Raw genomic sequence first — 27,016 nt, forward strand, 5'->3', positions numbered from 1 at the left:
CTTATATATACATATACATATATAGAGAGAGAGAGAGTTGGCAAAGCTTCAAGATGGTTAAAAGGGTTATTGGGTATTAAGAAAGACAAAGAAAATATTAATAATTTGGACACAAAAGAGAAGAAAAGGTGGAGCTTTGGGAAGCCCATGACCCCGCAGGCGGCGACGGCGGGTAATAATTACCTGTCGTCATCTAGCGACCCAGGTTGCGAACTTTGTCCGCAACCGAGAAAGAACAAAACAAACATGCAATTGCGGTTGCGGCTGCCACTGTCGCAACCGAGAAAGATCTATAGTCGTTCTCAAACAAATCTTTTTTGAAGCGCATATTTGATATAAATATACTTATTTAGAGCAACGTGTTTTGGTATACCAAACAAAAATTTAAAACACATAAAATGTATGTTTTTTATATCATGGTTTAGTTGTTTACATATGTTTGAATGAACTTTGTAGTTTATATGCAAAAAAATTGAGTTAGAATAAAAAAACGTAGCAGACCCGTTTACAGAAGAACGTTGCAGAAAAATTGGGTTAGAATACCCGGAAAGAGCGTATTCAAATACCCGGAAATAGGGTATTCAAATACCTGGGTTTAAAATACTCAGTTCTATACCCGACCCGAACACAGTGCATGAGTATGATTTTTAGAGACAGTACTCGAACTGGGTATGATCTATACTCGATTATACCCGAAAGCGAGTATTATAAAACCCTTATTTGTGCCCAACAAAAAGTCCAAACCTCGATTGGGCCGGGCACTATGATATCAAGCTTAAGCCCAATCCAAACCCAACTAGTCTAGGTTTTCCACATATATAAAAACCAAATCCATTATTCCACCATCACGATTTCTCACAACAAACGCCGCCGTAGCAAAACCCTAAGCCGGTGAGTGATCTCAATTCGCTTCCAATTGCATCTCATTCATCTTTAACATCATCTAACATGTGCTGTTTAACGCAGACTTAATCAGAAGAAATGACTATCGTACCAGGACAGCTAGTTTGGGAGATCGTGAAGAAGAACAACTCGTTCATTGTGAAGGAGTTCGGTAACGGATCTCAGAGCATTCAGTTCAGCAAAGAGCTCAATAATGTCATTCAATTAGACTCTTCACATAGACTGAAAAGTGTACAAGTTACCGTTTTTACAATTTCCCCTTCATGAATGATAAAATGAGAAGTATATTATTTATGGGAATCGAACTCACTACCTTGTTTTTAAAATGCCCGTGGCTTACCAACTCAACTATAATGAATTAATGTTATCCTTATCTTTTTCTTAATTGGTATATATTCACAACCTTCCATTTTGTTTTATTTTTTTAACAATCCGTGTATCACACGGGCTCTATCATAATAATAATAATAAACTTATTAATATAATAGGATCGTATTAGTGACGCCGTCTTTGTTAGGGTAGACGGTGGTTGGTTGGGTGTGGTGGCGGGGGCTGTGGAGGTGACGGTGTTTTCAAATGCAACGTCGGTTGTTTGGTTGGTGATGGTACGGGTGGTGGTTTTGTGGGGTAGAGAGAAAAAGATAGGGGCGAATGGTGGTGGTTAAGAGAGGGAGGCGATATATTTTTATTTTTATATTTCTAATTATTAAATAAATACGTAAATATACTAAACTACCCTCTTGTGTCTTGCGCATGACCGGATTTAATAAAAGTATTAACTACGTTAGGGCAAAAGAATATAATGTGATAGGGGTTTTAAGCCTAAAGGATGTTTTTAGTCATTAAGTTTGCTAAAGGACAACCACTGAAAAAACGCGCATACATAAATGACGAGTTTTTCTATTATGTCTAAATAAGTTTTCATGCAAACATAAAGGACGAGTTTACCATGTAGAACAAAGTCACAAACACTAGACATGTATAATTGTAGATTAGAGGTGGAAAAAAAACTGGTTCCAAACTCGACCGGAACCGCGGGAACCGGCAATAATATTTGGTTAAAATTTGGGTACGACCCCACCAAATTCCAATAAAAAACGAGCAAACCTAGTCGAATACCCGACTATTCCTAAAATTGGTTCCTACCCATCCCGGTCCTTAACTTTTGTTCACCATACTTGGAATCGACAAATAATATAACGCAGTATATATTATTTATCTTTTTTTAATTTATTAATTATTACATATATATATATATATGTGTATGTATGTATATACGTTATTAAAATTATATAAATGACATGCTTGTTTAGGCTCGCGAACCGGTTCAAATTTGATTAATGAAGCACGTGCACGGGCTCGTTTAACAAACGAGCCGACTTTTAGGCTCGGGCTTATTTAATATCAATCGAGTATTTTTACAAGTCAATCTTAAGTCGTTCGCAAGTAACTCGGCTCATTTGCAACCGTGGGCCCGATTGTAGATTTGTAGCTCAATTGAAAGTCCAAAATCCGATTGGGCCAGGCATTAACATATACTTAAGCCCAATCCAAATCCAGCTGGTCTTAGGTTTTCCACACATATAAAGTCAAAGTACATTATTCCACCATCACCATATCTCTCTCACAACAAACGGTAGCAAAACCCCAAGCCGGTGAGCGATCTCAATTCAAATCCAATTGCGTCTCATTCATCTAACCTCGCAGGCTTAATCGGAGAGATGACTACCGTACCAGGGCAGCTAGTTTGGGAGATCGTGAAGAAGAACAACTCATTCCTTGTGAAGGAGTTCGGTAATGGCACTCAGAGCGTTCAGTTCAGCAAAGAGCCCAATAATCTATACAACCTCAACTCCTACAAGCACTCTGGTAATTGATTATTCTTTGTGATTTAAGAGTATGTTACATTTAGAATCGTATTTAAGAAATTTAATAGCCATCAGCCTTGAGCTATTATGGATGTATTTAGGGGTTTGATTGATCCAAGTGTATTTAAGTAATGCTTGTTTATTTAGCTGGCATCTACCTTTGCTAATATATATATATATATATATATATGGGGATGAGTGAGTTCAATGGAGAAATCATATTAGAGTGAGAAGTTGGAGAAATCCTTTGAACCAATCAAATTTTTTCTTTTCTTTTTCTTATTTAATTAAATATAAGGGTATAATGGTAAACATCTTAATTATTTTTATATGGTAACTAGGAAGTTTCAGTTTGGTAATCAATTATTTTATGTTATTATTAATTTGAAAAATAAGAAAACGTTAACATTGTTTTGCTTTTGCTTAAATCTCATTATTAGTTTATCCGATAAGATTTTTTTTTTCTTTTCTTTTTTTTTCTTAAGTTCTTTATTTTCTATTGTTAGAACATTATCGAACCATATATTTTACATCCTGAACAGCATATTTATATACTATATATTTACACAACATTTAAACCTACACAACCTACACCATATATTTACATCATGCACAACATATTTACAAACTATATATTCACACAACATTCAATCATACGCAACTTTTTAAAATCTTGTATAGGATGTAATATATGGTGTACACTGTGTAGGATTGAATATTGTGTGAATATATAGGGCTTGAATATGTTGTGTAGGTTCTGTAGGGTTGAATGTTTGTGTAAACATATAGTGCGTAAATATGTTGTGTAGGATATAAACATTTTGTGTAGGATGTAAATATATTAATTTTAAACAATAAATTTAGGAAAGAAAAATACCATTAATTTTAAATAATGCATGATAATTTTAAGATGACAACTTTAAGATGTTAAGTTTTCCATTCAGTTAGTGCAAAATATGAATTGAAAATTTAAAAGCATCAAGTTTGTGATTATCAGATAAAAAAATAATAAATTAACTTTGTTAATTTAGGAAATAGGGAGTCATGGGATGAAGAAATCATGAAGCTTGTGATTATCATTAAATTTTGTCTGTTTCAACGTTTGACATAGTAACAAACTTACAATATTACCCTTTTTTTCTTAAAAAGCATTAAATTCAATAACTTAAAAATTACAATAATACCATAATCAATGTAGTCCATAGATCAATATTAATCTAAGGCTATAATTCATTTCTCACACTTCTCACATTAAGATGATTTCTCCACTGAACCATCCCCTATATATGTGTGTGTGTGTGTGTGTTATTTTGAGCTGCTATTAATGCATTTAGGGTTTTAATTGATCAACTGAAGAGAATGAGCTTGAGCTTCAGTTAGCGTATAAGTAGTGTTACAAGTTCAAGTTTGAGCTCGAGTACTTTTAAGTTAAAGAGATAAAATTGGCTCAACCACATCTTTAAATGCAACTATTGTATTTGATAAACATATTGATTGCACAAGCTAAAGTTGGAGCACAACTGCACTTTTGATAGGCGATGCTCATAAATACATACATATATATGTTTGTGTGTGTGTACATGTGTCTGTTTGTGCATGTGTAAATGTTTGTATGTATACGGTACTAGGTTTGTGAGTTTAATCAAGCTTGATAGGTATATATGTGTTCGTGTGTATATATATAATGCCTGGCTTGCGAGTGTAATCATACTTGGCTTGCGAGTTTAATCAAGTTTGATAGGTATGTATATGTGTGTGTATATTTATATTTGAAATAAAATATAATACCTGGCTTGTGAGTGCAATCATACTTGATGTTTGAAGTTTGAACTTAGACAGTAAATTTGAAACAAGTTTTCTTAAGCTTTCTTTGAATTTTTTAGCAAGTTTTTAATTTTTGTTGGTTTTTATTTCCCATTCATTTTTTCATTTTTCTGATGTTTTTCTGAGATCGAATTGGATTTCATCTTAACTTTTTGATTGTATTTACTTTTTGTAGGACTAGCGAACAAGAAAACAGTTACCGTTCAGCCCGCTGGTAAGGACCAATCTGTTTTGTTGGCAACCACCAAGACTAAGAAACAGGCCAAGCCCGCTGCTTTACTTCACAAGTCCATTTTGAAAAAGGAGTTCAAGCGCATGGCTAAAGTTGTCGTCAACCAGGTAACCTATGAATCCATATCTGTTATGCGTATTATTAGTTGGTTTGTATGTTTAAAACGTTGTTTGTATGTATAGGTTGCTGAGAACTACTACAGGCCAGATTTGAAGAAAGCAGCGCTTGCAAGACTGAGTGCTGTTAACAGGAGTTTGAAGGTTGCCAAGTCTGGTGTTAAGAAGAAGAACCGACAAGCTTCAAGGGTTCATGGCAGGAAATGAAATGGAAGTTTTTGGTGTTGGTGAGGTGATTTCTTTTTTCTTTGAAATTATGTTTGGACTCTTATAAGTCAACTTGGTTAGTCTTTTCATGGATGTCTCTGTTTTTGAATGCTGGGAGTCTAAAGATGGTTATTTTTTGTTACAATATTATCAGAGTACTAGATTTAGATTTTATGTTGCTGATGTTTTGATTGATTTGCTCAATTTCTGACTTTATGGTTCCTTGTCAAAGAGATTGCACTTTTGTTCTTTATTTTTCACTCAACAATCAACATAGAAAAAGAAAAAAAAGATAAAGATGCATTTATTTTTTTCCTTGTTTGAGCAGTTCTTTCATTACTTTATCGGTCTTGATCTTAAAGAACAGACGGCCTCTTGGCTTCATAACATTGTTCACTATCCACTGCTGTTTGCCACCATTAGGCTTTGGTTGTTGATCACCCTTTTTCATCCCCAGTTTCCTTTCTCAATAGGTCTGGGATCCACTTGTGTGCACGAAAAAGGGTGTCCAGATGTTTGCTATTTTGATCCGACCACTGATCATGCCACCACTCTTTATTTTTATTTTTCTTTCTAAACGGACGGCCAGTTTTGCCACTACCACTGATATCTCCTGCTGGTGTGATCGGTCACCACTGTCGATTCTAACAACCTTTTCTGGTCAGCTGCCACTGCTGTTTCTAACCACCACATCTGGTCACTCGTTCCTTGCCACGACCATTGGACAACCCCCTAGCCACGTGATCACTCACTCCCCAGTTTCATCTCTCTTCTTGCCGGTTTTTAGTGAAACTTCCAGTATTTAATTATCTCAATAATGACTGGGTGATACCACTTTGTAATTTTCATGCTAGATAATTTTATTACCACTACTAATGATTCTACATTTTTTCTGGAACGACCAACCAAAATTTTGTTTATGAAACCAACACACCAAGAAAAGTTTTATTTAATTAAAGAAAACCTAACACTTATAAACCAAGTGGTACACCCTTAAAACCTGTTTTAATATTGCGTGACCCTTGCATTCTTCTTTGTTACCATGTTCTTGACTTACAATAGGCAAACGATTTTGTAGTTCCCTTCCAACCAACATTCATTTATAACGAGATTCACCCTGTCGATGCTAAGTTAAATATTTTTTTGTTGTTACCAGGTTCTTGTCTTATGAGAACTTAATGATGTCTACATATTAACTTTTAATATCTTAGTGACTGAATTACTGAAATGACAATACAATACAATACACCATTACCAACAAACGATGCTTGGTTGTGTTGCATCTCAAATTCTCAATATGGAAAACATCAAAAGTACATGTACTTCATTACAACTTCCTCTTTTGGTAAGAAAAAAGAAATACTATCAAAGTTGTATTTAGATGTTAACAATTACCATTAACTATTAAGGTGATAGCAGACTAAAAAAACAATGCGATTCTCAAAACTTTAACCAACAAAAAACACCTATTTTCTGTTATTTGTGTCATTGGCTCATTGCACCAAACTGTCTCATTACAATTGCATTATAGCCTTTACTTATTTCAAAACACATTAGTTTTATATTATTTACACAAAGGGAAACTTGGTGAGCACACAATGCTGTCAATACCAAGCCTGCTGGTTTTTCAGAAATTGATCCCATGAAAAGGTTTCTTACAAAATGTTTAGCAATTAAGATTTTTAAAATTGAGACGAGCCGTTCGTAATTTACTCAAGCTCGGATCGATAAAAAACTCGAAAGGAGCCAAGCTTTACTGAGCTCGAGCTGAGCCTTAGTTAAAGCTCATTTAGTTATCTAGCCCGGTCCTGAGCCTTGTGAATTTTAAATTTGACCTCTTTTGGACTTATGTGTATTAATTTTACACGGCACAATCAAGCTTGAGCGAAGCTTTGGCTCATTTAAGGTACTACACTAGCTCAAGTCAAGCTTAGACTCGTTTGAATTTTTTCTCCAAATATGTAAAACCATTTAAAAACATATATAAATTAATTAATAACTAAGGGTTAAGTAATCGTACACAAACATATGCGAATCACGCTCAAGCCAAAAATAAAACGCTCAAAGCGAAAAACAAAAACGTTCAAAGCCAAAACACAAAAAACGCTCAATTGAATTCCAAACCCTAGTACGCTCAAGGAAAAACCAGTTACGCTCAGGTCAAAAATTGATTCAATTGAAGATCCAGATGCGTTTGTTTGGATGAATTGGTGATTAATTTGATCAATTTCGAAGTTTAATCGATCACTGCTAAAATAGTTGCTTAAAACAAATCTGTGAACAAAGGGGAACGCCGTTGTGTTTTCCGACGAGTTGTCGGACACTCGTTGTCGACGCCGGTGATGGTGATGGTGATGGTGATGGGGGAGTGTTGATGCCGGCATGTGGTGGATCGATGGTGTTGGAGATGACAGCGGCTGTAGAAGGGTGGTTTTATGGTTTAGCGTGTGGTTTGAAATCAAGGGATAGGAGAGTCGTTTACGTTACTATATATAAGGATTATTGTCTTCTATCTTTTATCTAATAACTGATACACGACCCAAGCCTAGACCGAGCCAGAGCTTGAAAAAACAACTCACATAACTACTAAACGAGCCAAGCCTAGACTAAGCCCCCCTTTTGTTTATTTTTCTTTTTAATCCCTTGCCACTTTAATTGTTCCGACTATCAACCCTAATTACTTACCTTCACCTCCGAGTTCCTTCGTTGGTCCAAATATTTTTGATTCCGCTTCCGTCGTATTCCTCCTTTATACAGGTGACTTCTTTTACCTATTTTTATTTAATTAATTCATTGCTTTGTTTAATTTTGATGTTCTTCGGCTCTTGAGTTTATTATATTATATTTATAACTGACACCCTAGTTAAACTATCTAACCTAATTTGCTCGATTATAGTACAATTAAGTTTGAATTGGAGGTTTATGAACAATCCTCTAAACTTGCAGTTGTTTTTAAAATCACACTCAATTCAATTCGCTGCAATTTCGACTGATGTGTAGCATTAGGTTTACTGTTATATTGATATACAATATACATATAGTTTGTGGACTATAAAATAGCTAACGAGTTTAATAGAAAGGAATAATTACAATTAATATAAATCAAGATTACAAAAGAGTTGTATCACTTGTGCAGTTTTGTAACATCAGTCCTTTGATATGCATCCCAACAATTTGTGTAATTTCATAGAAACAACGGTAATTAATCCATTTTGGAGTCTGAGCTGGGCCCGGGCTCGCTTCGTTTATTGTTTGTTTGGTTATTTTTGTCATAATTTTTTATATATAACAATAATTGTTATGTATATGCATGTTAAATAAAATTTGTATAAGAAAAAAGCTCGTTTGGGATCGCGAGACTACTTGAGCTCTATAAGTGAAGCTTGGGCTTGAGCTCGTTTAGGCTTGGCTTGATTTGAGCCTTTAGCAAGCTGTTCTTGAGTAGCTCACGGGCGGCTTATCTCGGCTACACCCCTCTATGCCATGATCATTAGTTAGTGTAAAATCGAAGTTCATGAATTACTGGATTTTATGATTTTATATTTATATATGATTCCAGGTGTGAAAAATAAACGAACCAAAACAATGGGAGCTAAGAAAGGCGGAAAACCAGAAGATGCTGTAGAGGACATGCCGCATGTACCTATAAAAGCAATCCTATTGGCTGATAGTTTCACCACAAAGTTCCGCCCAATCACCCTCGAACGTCCGAAAGTACTTCTACCGATAGTCAACACCCCTATGATTGACCACACATTAGCATGGCTTGAATCCGCCAACGTTGTAGAAGTTTTCGTGTTTTGCTGTTCTCATTCGAAACAAATAATCGATTATCTCAACAAGTCAAAGTGGGTCAACCAACCAAAATTTTCCATCAAAACAATCGAATCTCACAATTGCATCAGTGCTGGTGACGCTTTACGGATAATATACGAACATAATGTGATTAACTGTGATTTTATACTCGTTAGTGGTGATACAGTCAGCAATATGGTACTTACTGAAGCTCTTCAAGAACACAAACAAAGAAGACAAAAGGACAGTAATGTTGTAATGACAATGGCTATCAAGCGATCAAAACCGTCTCAAATCACCCGCCAAACGCGGTTAGGAACCGATGAATTGTTTATGGCAATCGATCCGGCTACAAAACAGTTGTTATATTATGATGATAAGTCTGATAATCTTCAAGCAACTTTAACTCTCGATAAAGCGTTTCTTGCTGAAAGTTCTTCAATTTCAGTACACAACGATAAACAAGATTGTTATATTGACATTTGTTCTCCCGAAGTCCTTAGTTTATTCGCTGACAACTTTGATTATCAGCATTTACGCCGAGACTTTGTTAAAGGTTTGCTAGAAGATGATATAATGGGTTATAAAATCTTCACTCATGAAATCCATTCAGATTATGCTGCTAGAATTGATAATTTTCGAAGCTATGATTCGATAAGCAAAGACATAATTCAAAGATGGACATACCCGTTTGTGCCAGATGTCGGGTTTTCATTGAACGGTGGAACTAACCTTGAAAGACACGGGATTTATCGGGGATCAGAAATATCACAATCGCGTTCAGCTAAAATCGGCCCGTTTTCGTGTATTGGGAAAGGAAGTAGCATTGGTGGCAGGACGGTAATTTCAAATTCGGTTATCGGTGACGGGTGTAAAATTGGGTGTAATGTTTCGATTGACGGTTGTTATATCTGGAATAATGTTACGATAGAGGATGGATGTGTTCTAAAGCAGGCTATATTATGTGATGGGGTGGTTATGAAATCCGGGTCGGTTCTTGAACCCGGGGTAATTTTGTCTTTTAATGTTGTTGTTGGACGGGAATTCGTGGTTCCTGCGTATTCCAAAGTTTCTTTACATCTGCAGCCTGTGGAAGAAGATAGTGATGAAGAACTTGAATATGCTGATAATATTAATATCAATGGATTAATCATACAAACAGCCAATAACCTCAATAACGGGAATTCAAGTATTGGTACTGGTGGGCAGGGTTTTGTTTGGTCAACGAGTGAAGTTGATCGTGACGAAGAATGGCGGCATTCAGTTGCACTGATACCTGAATCAAAACTAATTGCGCTTACTCAGATGGTTTTTGATAACCTTGAAATTAACTATCAAGACGACAACGTTTTTGCTATTCCCGATGAACAAGAATCTGATAACGAATCTGAAAATGAGACTTTTGAAAAAGAGATTGAAGCAACGTTTTTGAGGGCAGTGCATGAAAAAGTCAAAGATGATCATATAATTCTAGAAGTCAACTCACTTCGGTTATCATACAACATGGGTCTTGAGGATTGTGCTAGCGCGTTATTTTATTCCATGATGAAACTAGCACTCGATACCCCACATAACTCGCCTGCAATTTTGGTTAAAAACGTTTCTGATGTGATTGCGCGTTGGGGGAAACTGTTGAGGCCGTATCTTCAAGGTATAGATGATGAAATAGAAGTGATAATGAAACTGGAAGAAATGTGTTTGGAGGACGCGAAGGAGTTTGCGGCTGTGTTCGTGCAGATTTTGAGTTTATTATATGATAAAGATATTATACAAGAAGAAGCTATTATTAGTTGGGCTAATGAGAAAGAAGACGCAGATGAATCTGATAAAGTTTTTGTTAAGCAATCAGAGAAGTTTATTCAGTGGTTGAATGAAGCCTCTGAAGAAGAAGATTGAGGTTAGATTGTTTTTTTCTTATTGCATTTTTGACCTTTTGATTCACTATTATCTTGATAACCTTTTGGAGCTGAGGGTGTCCCATGAGTGAGATTTTACTCGTACGTTTGTTTGTTTATTATCTTAATAATATTGGTCGGTGTAGAAGCTGAGAAACTGATAACATAACCTGTGAACAAATGAATATCTGTTTTTCTTTGTGCAAATGAATGCATCCCTGTTTTTCAATGTTTATATAAAAGATTGAAATAAGTTTAGATTAGGCACGAAAACTGTCGACATGACTGGAAACATTAAGTTTATTTAATATATTGATGTTGTTCCCGACCATGTTCTTATCCTGTGACAAATTAAAAACGTTTCACAATGACCAGTATTGTAAATTACATCATACAGTTATATAAGAATCTGCAATGACCAGTCAAACTGCAGAATATCGAGAATGAGAGGCGGCAAGAAGAGCTGCCCCGACTCCTGAACCATCATTAGAGTGTACAAGCTTTATATGCCCAGATCCATTATCTCCCACAAGTTCATTTAATGTGTTCTCCATGCACTTGCTGTATTTGGTGTAATGCTCATACAAACCACCATCCATCGCTATCACTGTTTTTCGTGTCTCCCCATTTTTAGCAATATCTCTCCCAGTTTTTCTCAAAATGCCCAAAATCCCGGCTGCAGCGAGACGAGCCCCTCGTGTTGCAATTATATTGCAAAGCTCGACTATGACCTTCCGTGTCTTTAGGGATGTGTTAGATATCTGCAGCAAAGTGTTTGCCATAAATTTTCAGTATTGTTTTAACAATGATCCGAAATTTCTTTTATTAAAAATGTGTCAGTGTCCGCCACTAGTATATTTGCTAGTTTGAAAGACATACCTCTAGAATATCTTTTAACTTGTTTCCGACCACTCTGAGATCCTCGGATGTGTCATGATGCATTGCTGACATCTCGGGCGTCCTGCGAATTTCATAATATAAAGTATAAGAATCTGCTTTTGAATATAATTAAGTGGTTTAACGTAGAAGAATAATATTAATACCTCAACACAAATGGAGTTTTCAGTTTCGGGGGGATTGTGTCACCGAAAAGGGCAGCCTCATCCGCCATCTAACACAAAACTCTACGAAGAATTTCTCCCTAGTACATCCCGGAAATCATTTTTTCAATTATCTGCCAATATCATATGTTAATAATATGTTTGTATATGTAGGTGTATTAAACAAGAGCATAAGCAGAAAGTCAGAAACAATAACCTGTTCACCAGGGTTTAAACTTTCTGTATCCAATGCTTTATCGTAATCGGTCAACGAAAGATGTGATGACTTGAAGTCACCCCACTCCATGTTTATCGAAACAAGTATAGCAATAACATAAATGCAGTTTGATGGTCAACACGAACAGTCGGGCTTACCATCTCTCCTGATTTAGGTGTCAGGCCGTCCCATTTTGGTATACACCGGGCTCGTTCCACATAAGCCGCATTTGAACCTGTACCCAAAATAACAGCAATGGCAACGTCGTCGTTGTCATATCTACCTCCCGCTAATGTTCCAACCGTATCATTATCCTGGGTTCAACATGTCACGTTATTATATTTATATAAGTACAAGATTACAAAACTATATAGAAACATAATACATAGTTCTAATGTAATGAAAAATCAACCAAATGAAATGTTTACCAGAGCCGAAACACGCATATCAATGTCTTTTCTTTTCATTGCCTTTGTCAATTCCTCAACTACATCTTGACCAACCTAATATAACAAGAACAATATTGGTCACTTTTAGGCTTTAGCTAATAATGTATGCTTGATGCAAATAACATTAAGGATAAATAGCAAAATAATTAAATACCGCGTCATCAATAGAGAATCCTTTAGTCCAGTGCATGAGAGTCCCGGAAGCAATTGATAATTGCATTACAGGGAATGAGAAGGTGAAGCATAACTCCCTTTGTCGGCCTGGAGGCAGATGAAACTTTTGCTCATTTTCGTTACCTACAAATTTTGCAAGTTCTGTTGCAATAAAGTCGAAAAGTGCCTGACATATGTCGAATTAGGTTGTGTTTTATATCAAACGGGTAAATGAACAAATAAAAAGAGGTTAAGAGAGTGGTTTACTTGTGATGTTCCAACCATCAAGTGTGGCGGAATTGACACCTCAACAAACTCTTGAGACTTGATACCCGAGTTCCCTGCTAATTGCACCCGCAACGCTCGAAAGTTTGTTCCGCCAAGATCCAATGCGTAATACACGCCTTCCTCGTAACTATAGTAAGTAAAAACATTTAGCTCAATCATCTAGTTTTCGGCCCAGCCAGACCATAATAATATTAGGCTGATACATAAATTTTTGCTACTAGCCATTATGTTAGCGTTAAATATTATGGGTCAAGTAGATTTGTTTTTTAACGGCAAACGAATCTTCTAAATGGGCTACTTAACTAAATTCTGGTATTGATTTATGTGACGTGTTATAATTCAATAAATTTTCCCACTATTCTTATTTCGTCCCTTCATATTCTAGTTCTTAATTTAAAAAAGATAATGAAAACGAAAACAATACTACTCAATCATGCCTATCGTTCTAAAAGTCATAAATCCTTAATTACCAACTGTTTCTAACCATATAGTAAATATTAGTAATAATCAAATAAACAAGCAAAAATTATCAACTAAACGAAAATAAACTAACCCATCCCTAATTTTAAACAATCGATTACGCACACTGATTGCATGAAACAATGTAACATTACCATAATTCAAAATACACGAACGAATTAGATTAGTTACCGGGTAGGAAGATTATCAACATGGCTAACAAGCATCTTGAGTAATTTGATACCACCTTCACATGCAAGTCCAGCATGCATCTCCACCACCATGTCGTCCGCAATATTTTTCAACATACCGTTCGACGTAGCACACTTCACTTCAAATTCCTTATAAATTTCATCCACTTTAAACCACCGTATCACCGCCATTTTCCCCATCACAATCGACTGAAAAATGATCTTGAACTTAGAACGAAAGAATAATAACAATAGTGATTGTTTATTTTGAAGATTGAAGAAGAGAAAGTGTGAGGTTATATATAAAAAAAAGGTGGTGGCGGTGTAATCTACTATTATAATAAAACAAGGTTTATAAGACACCTGTTATTCATAAATTAGCCTCCTCTTTTATTTTCACAGCCTATAATTTAGACACCTGGCTTCACCACAATAAAGAACGCAGATTTATGACCACAATGGAAGTTATAGATCAATTCCAGGAGTTACAAGCAGTTGCATGCAGGATGTTTTGTTTTCTCACCGCTTTTGTATCACGACTCTCATTATTATCGTCCAACTCGTCGCTACAGTTCTTGTGTCGATCATCCGAATCTTTGGTTTCTGGCTGTCCTACGTCGAAATCAGACACCAGACAGTTTGTTCGGAATTGTGGCTTGGTCATGATGGACGAATTTTTTGCCACCGGTATGTGTTTCTTAATTGATTAAGTTGGATTTAGGGCTTGTTTGTTTAACTATCAATCGATTGGTATATGTTTATGGTTTGATTGGTTCTGTGGTTGGTTGTTCAAACAGTCTAAATAGGGTTTTTAGGCCGGATTGGTTGTATAGTTTCATCTAAATTAATTGTTGCATACTTCGAATATGCTTAGTAACATTGTTTTTAGTATTGCTCTAAAATAGAAGTTTAACAAGCGAAATATACTTTGGTTCATATTAGAATCAAACCTTTTCATTTGAATATACTAATGTCTAATTAATTGCCAATGGTCAAACATTGTCTGTTGACCAGTCATGCAATTTATAGTTGCCACAGCTTTAGTTTACTCAAACTGATAACCTGATCAGTTTAGAATCATGATTGTGATGTATATGATTTTATGTGTCTATGGTGTATGATGCATTGGCTTTGTTGTTTGTTGCTGGTATGCTTTATTGTTAACCATCTGTTGTATTTTGACAGCATTCGCTGGGTGTTTGTGTTGTCATCTATATACAGTGCAAGGTACGCGCTTATGCTTTGGTGTGTTTCCGTATCAGCAGGTCTGATACGTAATTTAGGATATATCAGGGTATTATCGAGTGTTGGCTACAGATTTTGTGAGCGAATTCAAAATCAACAGTAGCAAGTTTGGTTTTTTTTTTCAGATTTTGTAAACGGGCATCATATACTATGCTAGCAACATATTTGGTGATCACAAATAGTTGGATGCAACAAGTTTGCATTAGAAAAGAAATTACATTGATCTGCAAGTGTTAAAGCCACAAGGGTAATCTGGGCATTTTTTAAATTAAAAGAGCAAATGCATATATCTTTTTCTACTATTGTTTTTCATGCTTTTTTTGTAATTAACTGCATATTTTACTTTCTTTATATTGTAAATCTTGAAATTAAAGTTTCAGAGCTCAGGGGTAATTTCGGAATAAGTATAATTCAAGATTGAAAGGGGTCAATTGTTATCTCGGGCACGGGTCAAAAATGAGCATGTTACTGTTAAATATTTCTATACATGTCAAATTTGTGCAAAGGGGTAGAAATTTGCTCAATTTGGAATCGAACTTTTGAGTTACGGGTAACTTTGACTAAGTGAAAGTCAAATGAGTCATTTTTTTATATTTTGAGTCATTCCCACTTTGGTGTGGTGATAGTGATAAGGTTCTTATGCTATAGAATAGGAGGTCAAGGTTCACTCGCTAAAGAGTGTAATATTTAACTAGTAAAAAAAAACTTTTTTTTTTTTACATTTTGAATTCGGGTCGATCCAACTATTGTATTGCTATGATATTTATATGATCAACACATCATTGCAGTTCTCTTTTACTTCATAGTTGACAATGCTGATTGCTAGAGAAGTATGGTTAGCTTGCTGAATGGACGTAGGCGATATAGTAGTTGGTGGTCGCAATTTATTTGGTGAAGTCTCATGGGTAACATCTACTGAAATGGATAGAAGTGCTCCTTATCAAATTGGGTAATGCTTTAAGTTTTCTTTATATGTTTACAAGTATGACGGTAGTTATAACGAACTTCATACTACAAGCAACATTAGAGAAACTGGGAGTGTCAAGCATGTGAACCATAACACGACTCGTATATTCACGGGTTGACCCAACCTACTTGAAAATGATAGTTTTTTTATTTTATTTAAATCTTTTTTCACATATTCGTTCTTTAAATTTACATTTTTTAACAACAAAGCAAATTTGTGTAAAACTAAATTTTAGTTATAAAATCGTCAACACTTTTTTAAGTTTTAAATTTTGGTACGAGATGCCCAACGGCCAATTTAAGTTATTACATAAAAAAATTCTAGATAATAATAATAATAATTAATAATGAGTTAAAAATGTAGCCAAATAAGTTATAAAAGCAACCATTACTTATGCTCTTCGTTTTGTAATTTCATATATATGTGTTTAGTGTTCCTTTATATAATGCAGATCAAAGACCAGATTAATATGAAAAGACTTATTGGCAAAGACAATATGAAGATATGATACTAATTCAAAGTTAATTTCATAGATGAAACTGATGCCTAGCTCTGGGATATGAAGTAGATCGAGGTAAAGGTATTGTTTTTAAGCAATCAAGTCGATTCATACATATCGTGCATGTCACGCAATCATATTGTTGTTCTTGATTAGTGATTTTACAAGGTATTTGACAATAATGACTATGCATTAGGTTATGATAATTGATGAAAAAGAGGTTTGTAGTTTGTAGTTGTAAATTGTAATTGTAACATTATCAAATATAATATGCATATATATTTATTATAATTTTTCTTAAATTAATCATTTTATACTCAATCCCGTGTAGTACACGGGTTTATAATCTAGTATTAATATATATGAACTTGTCAACTGTTTCCTTGTTACTTCTTACCGGATCACGTTTACAAAGTGGATTCAAATTCTTAATTACTTCTTGTACGACAAGATAGCTGTTTTAGCTATATAATTAAAAGGTTTTTGAAAAATTAATGGGAGAAGTTATTAATTAAATGGATTATAAGTATTTTGATAAATTAATTTCAATTTTTAAATGGTCAAAAAACGGTTGTAAATTTTCAAGATAATATGGATATAATGAAATTAACAGTTATTTTGTTTTAGTATAATTAACTTTTTAAAAGAGAAAGTTGGAAAAAAATAATATGGTGATTTTATTTCTTTCACCATAAGTCACGTAAAAAAAATATTAAACTTATGGGTAATCAATATATAAAATGCCAATTTTGATCAAGATATAAATTGGGTTAGATTACTAAGGGTTGAAAAATTTTATTGGGTTTATGTAGGCCGCCTTAAACTTAGATCCTTGAGGTCCAAAGAGAGTTCTATCAATAACTTCAAATAAATAAGGTAAATTAGAAATAAATATTCCATCTTTTGTGTATTGGTCGATAATAATCCCTCATTTATAAATTACTACAAACGATCCAACCTTTCAACTATTTTTGTCTTAGTTGTCCTTTGTTGAAAAACACTTTACGCTGTTACGTTTTTTTCTGAGTTTCAAAAAGATGTTTTAGTGCTTTTGATCGGAAAAAGGATATAAGTCAACTGATGTAAATCTTAACTCGAAACAATGATTCAAAAGGATTGATTTTTGTTAACGGGAAATTCAAACACACGAATTGAAACACTGTTTCGTTGCTTGGGTCACCGTTTCGAGATAGGTATCTTTCTTACGATCAAAAGCCCTAAAATATCGGTTTGAAACTCTATAAAAAACATAACGGCGTTAAATGTTTTTTAACGGAGGATCATTGAGACAAATATAGTTGGAATGTTGGACCGTTGGTAGTGGTTTTCAAATGTGAGATTATTATCGGTCAATACACAAAAATGAAATTATTTATTTCCAATTTGCCAATAAATAGTGTGTTTACTAAAGAAGGCATTTACATATTTCCCCTTTCGAAACTTTGAAATTACATATTTCTCCAAACCATGCTTAAAGATCATTGTACATTTTGTATTAAAACTTGTATTTTAGGAAAATATGTAATTTTAAAAGTTTAGGAAGAAAAAAATGTGTAAAAATCCCTTATTAAAAAAACTGAATAAAAACCGATATAATAAAAAACGTCGCAGCCCAAAATTACTCCTTTGAAGTTCTTTTGACTAATAACCTACCGCACTGTAAAAATTGGATAGATTCAATATATGTTCATGGAATCCTCCTAAAAAGATCTTTTAAATTCATCGGGTTGTTACAAAGAATAAAAAAGCCGGTGTAAATATATACACGTTAGTGCATAAGTAAAAATAGGGAATTACAATAAACACTTGATATTTTGGTTTAACTATAGTACATAACAGGTTAAGCAACCACATAAAATACTTTCATGCTAATAATGCCTTGTGCGGATTCGTATTTCTTTATTCAAACATGATTTTTTATTAAATGATATGTACAAATTTAACCTTTGTAATGCATGTTTCTATCCGTATATTGAAGGTATAATATTTAAAAAGATACAGGCTAAGCCACATCAACGACACATGCGCATGAGAGTTTACTTCGGGTTCTATGCGCAGTTGTAAAAGTCCCCTGTAGCAATTAAATATTTTTAAAATAAATAATTTAATTAATTAATTAAAAGAAGCGAGTGAAATGGGGGTTTATTATTGGTTGGTTAAACAAGTAGGGTCGCACAAGCGCCCCAAATAAGTGCTTTTTTGAACTCTAGGAGGGTGGGTGTGTGACCAAATGAGTGTTTCCTTTCTTGATATGACCATTGCTTGTTATCAATCAGACTTTGAACCAAAATTATTTGGATTTTTATGCTTCTTGTTTCAACAACAGCAACGATTAGTCAAATTAGAAATCAATAATTTTAGATAAATAAAGAAAAGCCTATATCCCTTTATTTATGTTTCTTAATAGATATACAGTATAATAACAAGGACGTAAAATTTTGGTAGCGTGTTAGCTAGGGCCGACCCTGAGAATTCACAGACTCCGGCCGAGTAAGAAAAAATATGCACTTTAAACCTTAACGAAATAACTAATGTAAACTATTATTTTTAAACGACGATTAGAATGAGTTTGTGACATATCAAACAGACTATAAAGTATTTTGGTATTATAAAATTGTGCGCTTATAAACGTTTGGGTCTTCTAAATATATATATAATATCCAATTTTTTAAAAAAATTTTGCACCCGACAAACACGTGCCCCCGTTGGGCGCCTATACTGCCCACACTCAAGGCCTCCCACTATTAACATCCTTGGTTAATGCATAGGAGTCGAAGAGCGAGCATTGATTGAGAAGATTGGTGTAAGTTCAACATTGCCAATCTTCCTTTCTAATATGCTTGGTTGATTGAGTTTGTGACATACCAAATACACTATAAAATAATTGTTTGCCTGTATTTCTTATTGATGGTCATTTCTTTCGTTATGAACAAAACTAAAATTTTTAAGAAATATGTAAAACTAAGGGATAAGAAAATTAGATTGATTGTATATAATAATCATGAAGTCGATATACTATGTGAATTCATGTGCTTATTATCATATACGTCAATGCTAATAGAGGACACGATTCAAGGTGCTAGGGTTACCGCTCAACTAGTTGCTTGGTTTCATTAGGTATTTCCTCCAAAAGCGGCCCTATAAAATTGGCAAACCAATTCGGTTAAGAAAATTGGATACTACTACTTGAACGTAATGAATGAGTGTTGTGTGAAAATAATTTGGGTAGCGTGGGTATATTTGCAACACTCACAACTCTATAAATTCAGGTTTGTTTAGGTAAATTTGAGTTCTTTAGTATCGTATATTCAAATGTGATTGGTTGGATAACTTAAGACCATTTTTATTGGGGGCCTAGTGTGAGAAGGTTGTGACACTATTCAAGAATTAAAAAGAAAAAGATAAAATTCTTTTTGGTTCACAATTGGGTCACAACCTCAACCTAGGTCATAACCCATCAATTCAACACATGATCAATTTAATATTAATTTTTCTCTTATTTTCAGACAATTTGTTTAATATATAATTTGATTTTGTTTAATAATTCATATTATTTAACCTTTTTAAAAAATATAAAAGCACAATATTGTTTAGTTTATTTTTACAAACATTTCAATATAAAGTTTATTAAAAATAGAGTACTTTTAAAAATATGTATTTTTTAAGGGGAAAGTGAATACGGTGCTGTCATGCATGTAAGCTTAGTCGCAAAACTCATCAAAACTACGTAGTTTTGATTAAAATAGTCAAAATTTAATTTTTTACCTTAATCCCTATCATCTATTTTTTAACAGCCTGATCTCCGTTACACCCACCGTCTCCCAAGGCTTAGATCTGCAATTAACGCAATCCTTAAATCAAAACTATATTTTGACCCATGTCATCTATGTCTTTTTTCGCTTTGCTTTAGCATCAGGATCTCAGTTTTAGACCGAATACCCTTATGTATCAATATCATCTGTTAGATTTGTTTTAAAGAATCTGTTAGCTGTGTGTGTTCATGTATTCAGGTGTTGTATCCACAAAATTAGAATACTAATATTCAATTGCCGTACAACTCATTATTATTATTAAATTAAAATAGTAATAAAACACAAAGTTGGGAATTCATGAATAATTGCGGGAATGAACTTTTTGAGTGAATTGCTTAAACAAACAAGTCCGTATGCAATAACAGATTTAGTTGGGAAGCATATGATGAAATCGTTAGGGAAGGATACAAATCAATTTTAAAATTGATTGATTGTTAACCATCATTGTGATACTAAAACAAAAAAACTTAAAAAAAACTCTCAGAATAAAAGCCTTGGAAGATGGTGGGTGGAAGGTAGATCTGGTTGTTAAGAAATAGATGATAAAATATAGATGGTAGGGATTAGAGTAAAAAATAAATAAATTTGGACTATTTTAAATCAAAACTACGTAGTTTTGATGAGTTTTGCGTCTAAGCTTACACGCATGACGGCACCGTATTCACTTTCCCCATTTTTTAATAAGAGTGTGTATGTTTTGTTTTGTTAAAATTTGTAAAGTTTAAGGTTTGGGCTATTAGCTATAATAAATTTTATAGAATAAATTAAATCTAAGCAAGCTATATGTAACAACAAAATTAGTTTGGGTTAGATTGTGAATAAAAGTGAAAAATTGTGTTACGTTGGGTCGTGTGAATGGAAAAGAGAAATTAGTTTTTTTTTATTAAAAGGTGGATTATGTTGGGTTATGAATAAAGTTAGTCTAAGTGCCATCCGGGTTGTTTGGTTTCAACGGGTTACATCTTTAATACCCTAAAAGGATATAGTTGGACGTGGTTATGTACCACTTGGTCAGGGGCATATCTCTTGGTTGGCACATTATAATATACTGTGATAATTGTTAATGATAAAAGCTGGAAATATAGATAGATAGATGTATACATTTCAAGAGACTATTTACCATAAAAGTGGTTTTCGATGGTGTATTTCATGGCTTCTTTGACTGCAGTTGCGATATGTATTGTTGTTGATTATTTTCAGTGTAATGATTGTACTTTTTTGTGTCATCGCCTTCCTATTGGACTCAGTCAGGATTCTGGCCATTTGTGAGTTTTAATTTTTTTTCTTTGTGTTTATTTTATCATCAATTTTCTAAATAGTGCAGTTTAAGTATTTATTCTCCTGTTCACATTTTCTTTCCTTTGAAACTTATAAATTTATAATTATAAAATATTGCTTTTATTTTGAGATATTACTTAACTAATTTGAAGAACACGTTAGTCTAAATACAGAAAAGTCGTCATTTCAAAAAAAAAAACTTAACTAATTCCTATATTTTAATTTGATCTGGCTTAAAAAAAATTCTCTTGTGCAAGAAAATTATGCTTTCAGTAGTGTGAGGACGATACGTGTAACGATCAAACCATAAAAATAAGTTATAAAAAATATATTCAGATAATTAGAAATAAAATGAATGATGAGAGACTAGGCGAATAAGCTAGTAGTGGAGTGATGAGGGAGGAACTTGGTGTTCCATGTGACCCATGTTCGGTTTTTGCTCCCAGTATTTAGTTTCAGATGCACCAAGGTGATGATGGGAGACTATGCGAGTAGGTGACTTTCACTAGTTGGATCATTTAATTGAACATGTTTTTATCGGATCGAAAGACGAGGTTATCCCAATATAATGAATTTAGCCAGTAACCCATTTGAGGTATTCTGTTATCTGTTAAAAAAATCAAATTAAAACTTTTAACCAATTACAAAACAAGTGTATAAATGTAAATTTCTTATATTATTGGTTTTGAAAGCTAAAAGTAGTAGATGTAAGAAGCATCTTCTCCAAAATTAAGACAAACGAGGTTGTGTCACTTTCTCCGGTTTTACTATTATTTCTTTCGGTTTATCCTTTTGTCTTGTAATGCATTTCTTCACGAGATTGTGTCAGGAAAATAATTAAAGTTTTTAAATAAATTCAAAATCATACACCCCCTCTTCTCTCGCAACATTATTTAATATCTTATCCCTCAAACCCCATCACTCTTTCAAGGGGAATTATTGCAACATTGTTTATAATTTGCTTATATCGCACATAAAATGAATTTTGTAAAATAGAATGCGTAGATGCAATGAGATAACGACGTGTCTACATGAGTGATTAATGAGTGCGAGTAATCACTTTTTTTAATGCTTAACCGAAACTTATTTCAGATCTAGATACACGCTCCGTTGGCTAACTAGTTAGGTATGTATCTATATGTTTTAAGATTATATAGGTTGCATCATGTAAATAAAGTGCTTATATCATATAGCGCATTTATAACTTATATAAAAGTGTTATTGAAAACTAAATATGTATCAAGGTATTATACACGTTTTAAAGGAGGAAAAACATGGCAAATAATTAAATATATACAAACTATTTGAGTTTTGTCTCCTGATAAAAGTAGATAATTTGATAAAGTGGTATCCTAACAATTTTTTTGCACAAAACATTTTTATTATCTGACAAATTATTCTATACGCTAACAAAACATTATCTTATCTATCCTTCTTTTTTTGGTTTTTATAAAAGTAGATGCATTTTAGCAAAGTAAAGTAACTTTCGTATATTAACAAGGTATTTAAATGAGCTTATGAAAATTGCTTATTTACATATTTGTTTTTCAAAAAGTAAAAATAGTTCGAAAAAGCTTAATTTTGAAGCTTTTCAACGCACGTCAATTCCTGCCTGCGTAACAAATTTTGCTTTTCAAAAACAAATAACCAGATAAGCATTTTTTAGAAGTTTAACCAAACACCCAATAATAACATTTTTGTACTAAATTTAAAGTTATGATAAAGGTTTTATATTATATACTCTAGTTTGTAATAAACATACATACTTTAACTTTTACATGAAAACACTATAAACCGAATAATCAATTTAAATGGTCACTCAATACATGGTAACATGTAAAAATGATTATAAATAGTTGAATACTCTACCAAATGTTCCTTCACTATAAATAGACACTTGGTTCTTTTTGTAGTTTGAACCACCTGCCTCTTCCCTCTTGTCTATCCGAATGTATTGTGTTTCTCTCTCTAAATACTAGTTTTCAACTTAAGATATAGAAAGAGAGAGAGAGAGAGAGAATGGGTAAAGCTTCAAGATGGTTAAAGGGGTTATTGGGTATGAAGAAAGAAAAAGAAAATATTAATAATTTGGACACAAAAGAGAAGAAAAGGTGGAACTTTGGGAAGCCCATGACCCCGCCGGATGCTACGGTGGGTACTAATTGCCTGCCGTCTTCTGCCTGGTTGCGACCTTTGTCCGCAACCGAGAAAGAACAAAACAAACATGCAATTGCGGTTGCGGCAGCCACTTCTGCAGCCGCCGATGCTGCCGTGGCGGCCGCACAGGCAGCCGTGGCAGTTGTGAGACTGACTAGCCTCGCCCGAGGAACTCGGTTCAATGGCGGTGGAGAACGGTGGGCTGCCGTCAAGATTCAAACAAACTTTAGAGGTTATTTGGTAAGATTTATTAATATTATTGTTACAACAATTTTATTTGATTTTTGATTGAATCTGTAGTCTAGTGTTTGTGTTTATGTTTCATAGATATTTTATGTTCTTCTGGTTTCCTATTTGGTAGCCCTAGTAGACTGTGAAGGCAAGTACATTAGTTGAAGTACTTCATTAATCATTACTCATCTGTCATTATTGTATTTATTTTTCTTCATTATTTCTTTTCATTAAATTTACATTTTATAAAATCTTGTAGCTATTGTTTGCACTCTTAAAATTTCAAATTTTCAAACTTTGAATATTTTTTGCCATAAAACTTTTCTTAGTAAATACAGTTTTTTTTATAAATTAATGTAAATTCTTGTATGTATAATTTGCACCCATAAATTTCAAATTTTCAAACTTTTGAATTTTTAGGATATAAAAATAATCTTAATATAAAATGCACGTTTAATATAGAACTGTAATTGTAATATAAACTCTTTATTCAGTAGTGTTGATAAGTATTCATCACCGATCTTGTTGTACTATAATTTATATATTTATAGTTAGTAATTATATTATGTAAGTTTGAAATTGCCTTTACCTAGGTGTGATTGTTGACTCTGTACCTCTCCTAATTTCCAAATATAATGCCTTTTTATGCTTTGATCACCAAGCACGGTATTTCTGTCATTTTGGTTTGATTTAACGTACGTGACACGTTTGAAACGTTTGATGACAACATCTTGGTCAAACTTTGTTGACTCCGAAACTACTTTCCATTTATTATTATTGTTGTTGTTGTTTTTTGGTTATTAATATTAATAAATGTTGATTTGTGTGTAATTTAGGCAAGAAAGGCTCTAAGAGCTTTAAGAGGACTAGTGAAGCTACAAGCTCATGTTAGAGGATTTCTTGTTAGGAAAAGAGCAGCTGCAACTCTATACAGTATGCAAGCTCTTCATAGAGCTCAGGCCGTGGTTCGGTCCCAACAACATGCTCGCCGTTCGTTTAAAGATAGCCGGGTTCAACCAGAAACCCGTCACCAAAAATCCATTGTAAGATCCCTTTTTTGTTCTTTGCAACTATTTAACAACAAAAATTGTGATTTTCTAAATTAAATATGTGACAAATGTTTAACATTTTTCAGGAGAGGTTTGATCATGAGACAAGAAGTGAATTCCATAGCAAGAGGATCTCAACTTCATATGAATCAATAACTAATTCGTATGATGAGAGCCTGAAAATAGTTGAAATCGACACGTATAAGCCACACGCGAGATCCAGACGCATACACACATGCACAACCGATTCTAGTGAGGAATCACATTGCCACCACAACATGTCATCCCCTCTGCCTTGTAATATCCCTACTCGTATGCTCGAGTGTGGGCACTTTCAAGATCCCGAGTGGGGATTTATTGGTGAAGACTACAGGTACTCAAACACCACTCAAAGCACGCCCCGTTTTGCCAAGTCAAACGTGCCTACAACACCTGCACGTAGTGTATGCGGGGACGGCTATTTTAGGCCCTATTTGAACCATCCAAGTTACTTGGCGAACACAAAATCGTTCAATGCGAAACAAAGGTCACTTAGTGCTCCTAAGCAGAGGCCAGAGATGGGGGTTAAAAGGAGGCAATCTCTCATTGAAATAATGGCATCAAGAAGTAGTTTTAGTGGCTTAAGGATGCAAAGGTCTTGTACTAAAGCTCAAGAAGCTATAAACTCATGAAGTGTTTGATAGGAGAATTAGGGATGTTTGTGTTGTAAGTAAACAAGAAGGGCTTGATTTTTTCATTTTTAGTCCTAGTTGTTTGGGTGAAGAAGCCTTTCTTTTATAATCTAATATGTCATCTTTATGCAAAACAAGTATTTTTGCAAGTGTTGTAAAGTTGATTTTGGTTTTGCTATTCTTTTGTTTTTTTCTTTTAACAAAAATAATCATATTTTGATTTTTGATATAATAATGAATTATTTAAAACAAATAATTTCTTTAAGAATTTTAAAAGTAAACCTAAGAACATGATTATGTTAAAATGCATTACAAATACTTCTTTGTATAAAACATTTGACATGGTATTGATAACTTCGATTAAAACTTGCTCACCACCGTCTAAACAAATTTTGATTCGAACTGTTTTCACGAAAACTAAAAAGTTGACCGTGTCAACCTAAACCCATTCTGACCATAACCAAAATTATTATTTTTAGTTGGCCCGATTTGACCTAACTCATCTTCACACAAATCCGTTCTGAAGAAACCTAGTCATGATTTGAACTAAACAAAATTGTTTTTTATTGGCTTGTTTTGATTTGAACTCATTTTCACTCAAACTAGTCGTGACCTCTACAATTAGTGTCTCATTGACTCATTCAATAGAAAATACACGGGAAGCTCATTCCTTTTATGTTATACGAACATCCAAAATCCCTTTACCTGACATAATGTACAAACCTTATGCTATAATATCCCATATAGTCACATAACCTGATTAAACATGAAAAGTCACAATTGCAATATGTTAGAGAAAGACTCTAATCTCTATGATTGTTTTATGGTAACAAACTCATCTCACTATCTCTAATGGTTTATACACAAAAGGTGGTACATTTGATTCATACACAACACAAATTACCCCTTAAATACAAGCATTAATTACTTAATATCTCAATGTTGTATTTAAAAATTCAAAACAACATTCACAAATTAATCATTGACAATCATAATGAACTCAAATCTCAATGTTTTACTCAAGATTTCATAATTATCCGAAAATATCCTATTATTCCTTGACAACAATGATACATGTAACAAAATTGATTTAATAACAATGCCATAAAGTTTTATGATAATGAATGTTCAAGGATCATCCCTTGACAACATTGACACATGTAACAAAATTGTTAGGTTTATTAATAATCATGTAACGCCGAACAGTGTTGCTTGCAAACTATGGAATATAAACTATAAGCAGGCTCTCTTCCAACCAAATAATCGTGTAACCTCAAATAGTATTCTACAAATTGTAAGATCAAAAATATTATATTTATTCAATGAAGGTTATGATAAATCATCCTTAATATTTTTGTTTATTAGTATATAAATGGTTAAGGGTTTTAATTGTAAAAAGGAAAATCAAACACCTATTCTAGCTAATAGGGTACCGGGGGTGTGTGTTGGGTAAGCCCTAAGATTGTTTGG

The 27,016-nt window shown here is 33.7% G+C and overlaps 1 protein-coding gene and 2 pseudogenes across 2 annotated transcripts; 2 read left to right on the plus strand and 1 right to left on the minus strand.

Moving 5' to 3' along the window:
- Positions 1 to 8,690: 8,690 nt before the first annotated feature.
- Positions 8,691 to 10,841, plus strand: LOC143535320 (uncharacterized). The gene has a single exon (XM_077029607.1). It carries the CDS (start codon positions 8,700 to 8,702, stop codon positions 10,839 to 10,841), a length of 2,142 nt encoding a protein of 713 aa, XP_076885722.1. The 5' UTR covers positions 8,691 to 8,699.
- Positions 10,842 to 11,262: 421 nt separating this feature from the next.
- On the minus strand, positions 11,263 to 13,730 carry LOC143535372 (hexokinase-1-like; annotated as a pseudogene).
- Positions 13,731 to 23,457: 9,727 nt separating this feature from the next.
- LOC143535374 (protein IQ-domain 26 pseudogene) lies at positions 23,458 to 25,546 on the plus strand (annotated as a pseudogene). Its single transcript, XR_013135704.1, has 3 exons — positions 23,458 to 23,835; positions 24,663 to 24,869; positions 24,962 to 25,546. The product of XR_013135704.1 is annotated as a protein IQ-domain 26 pseudogene (transcript).
- Positions 25,547 to 27,016: the final 1,470 nt, after the last annotated feature.

Source organism: Bidens hawaiensis, unplaced genomic scaffold, assembly GCF_021521415.1.
Source record: "Bidens hawaiensis isolate Kalapana, Puna unplaced genomic scaffold, B.hawaiensis_p1.1 tig00010467_1, whole genome shotgun sequence".
Classification (NCBI taxonomy): Eukaryota; Viridiplantae; Streptophyta; class Magnoliopsida; order Asterales; family Asteraceae; genus Bidens; species Bidens hawaiensis.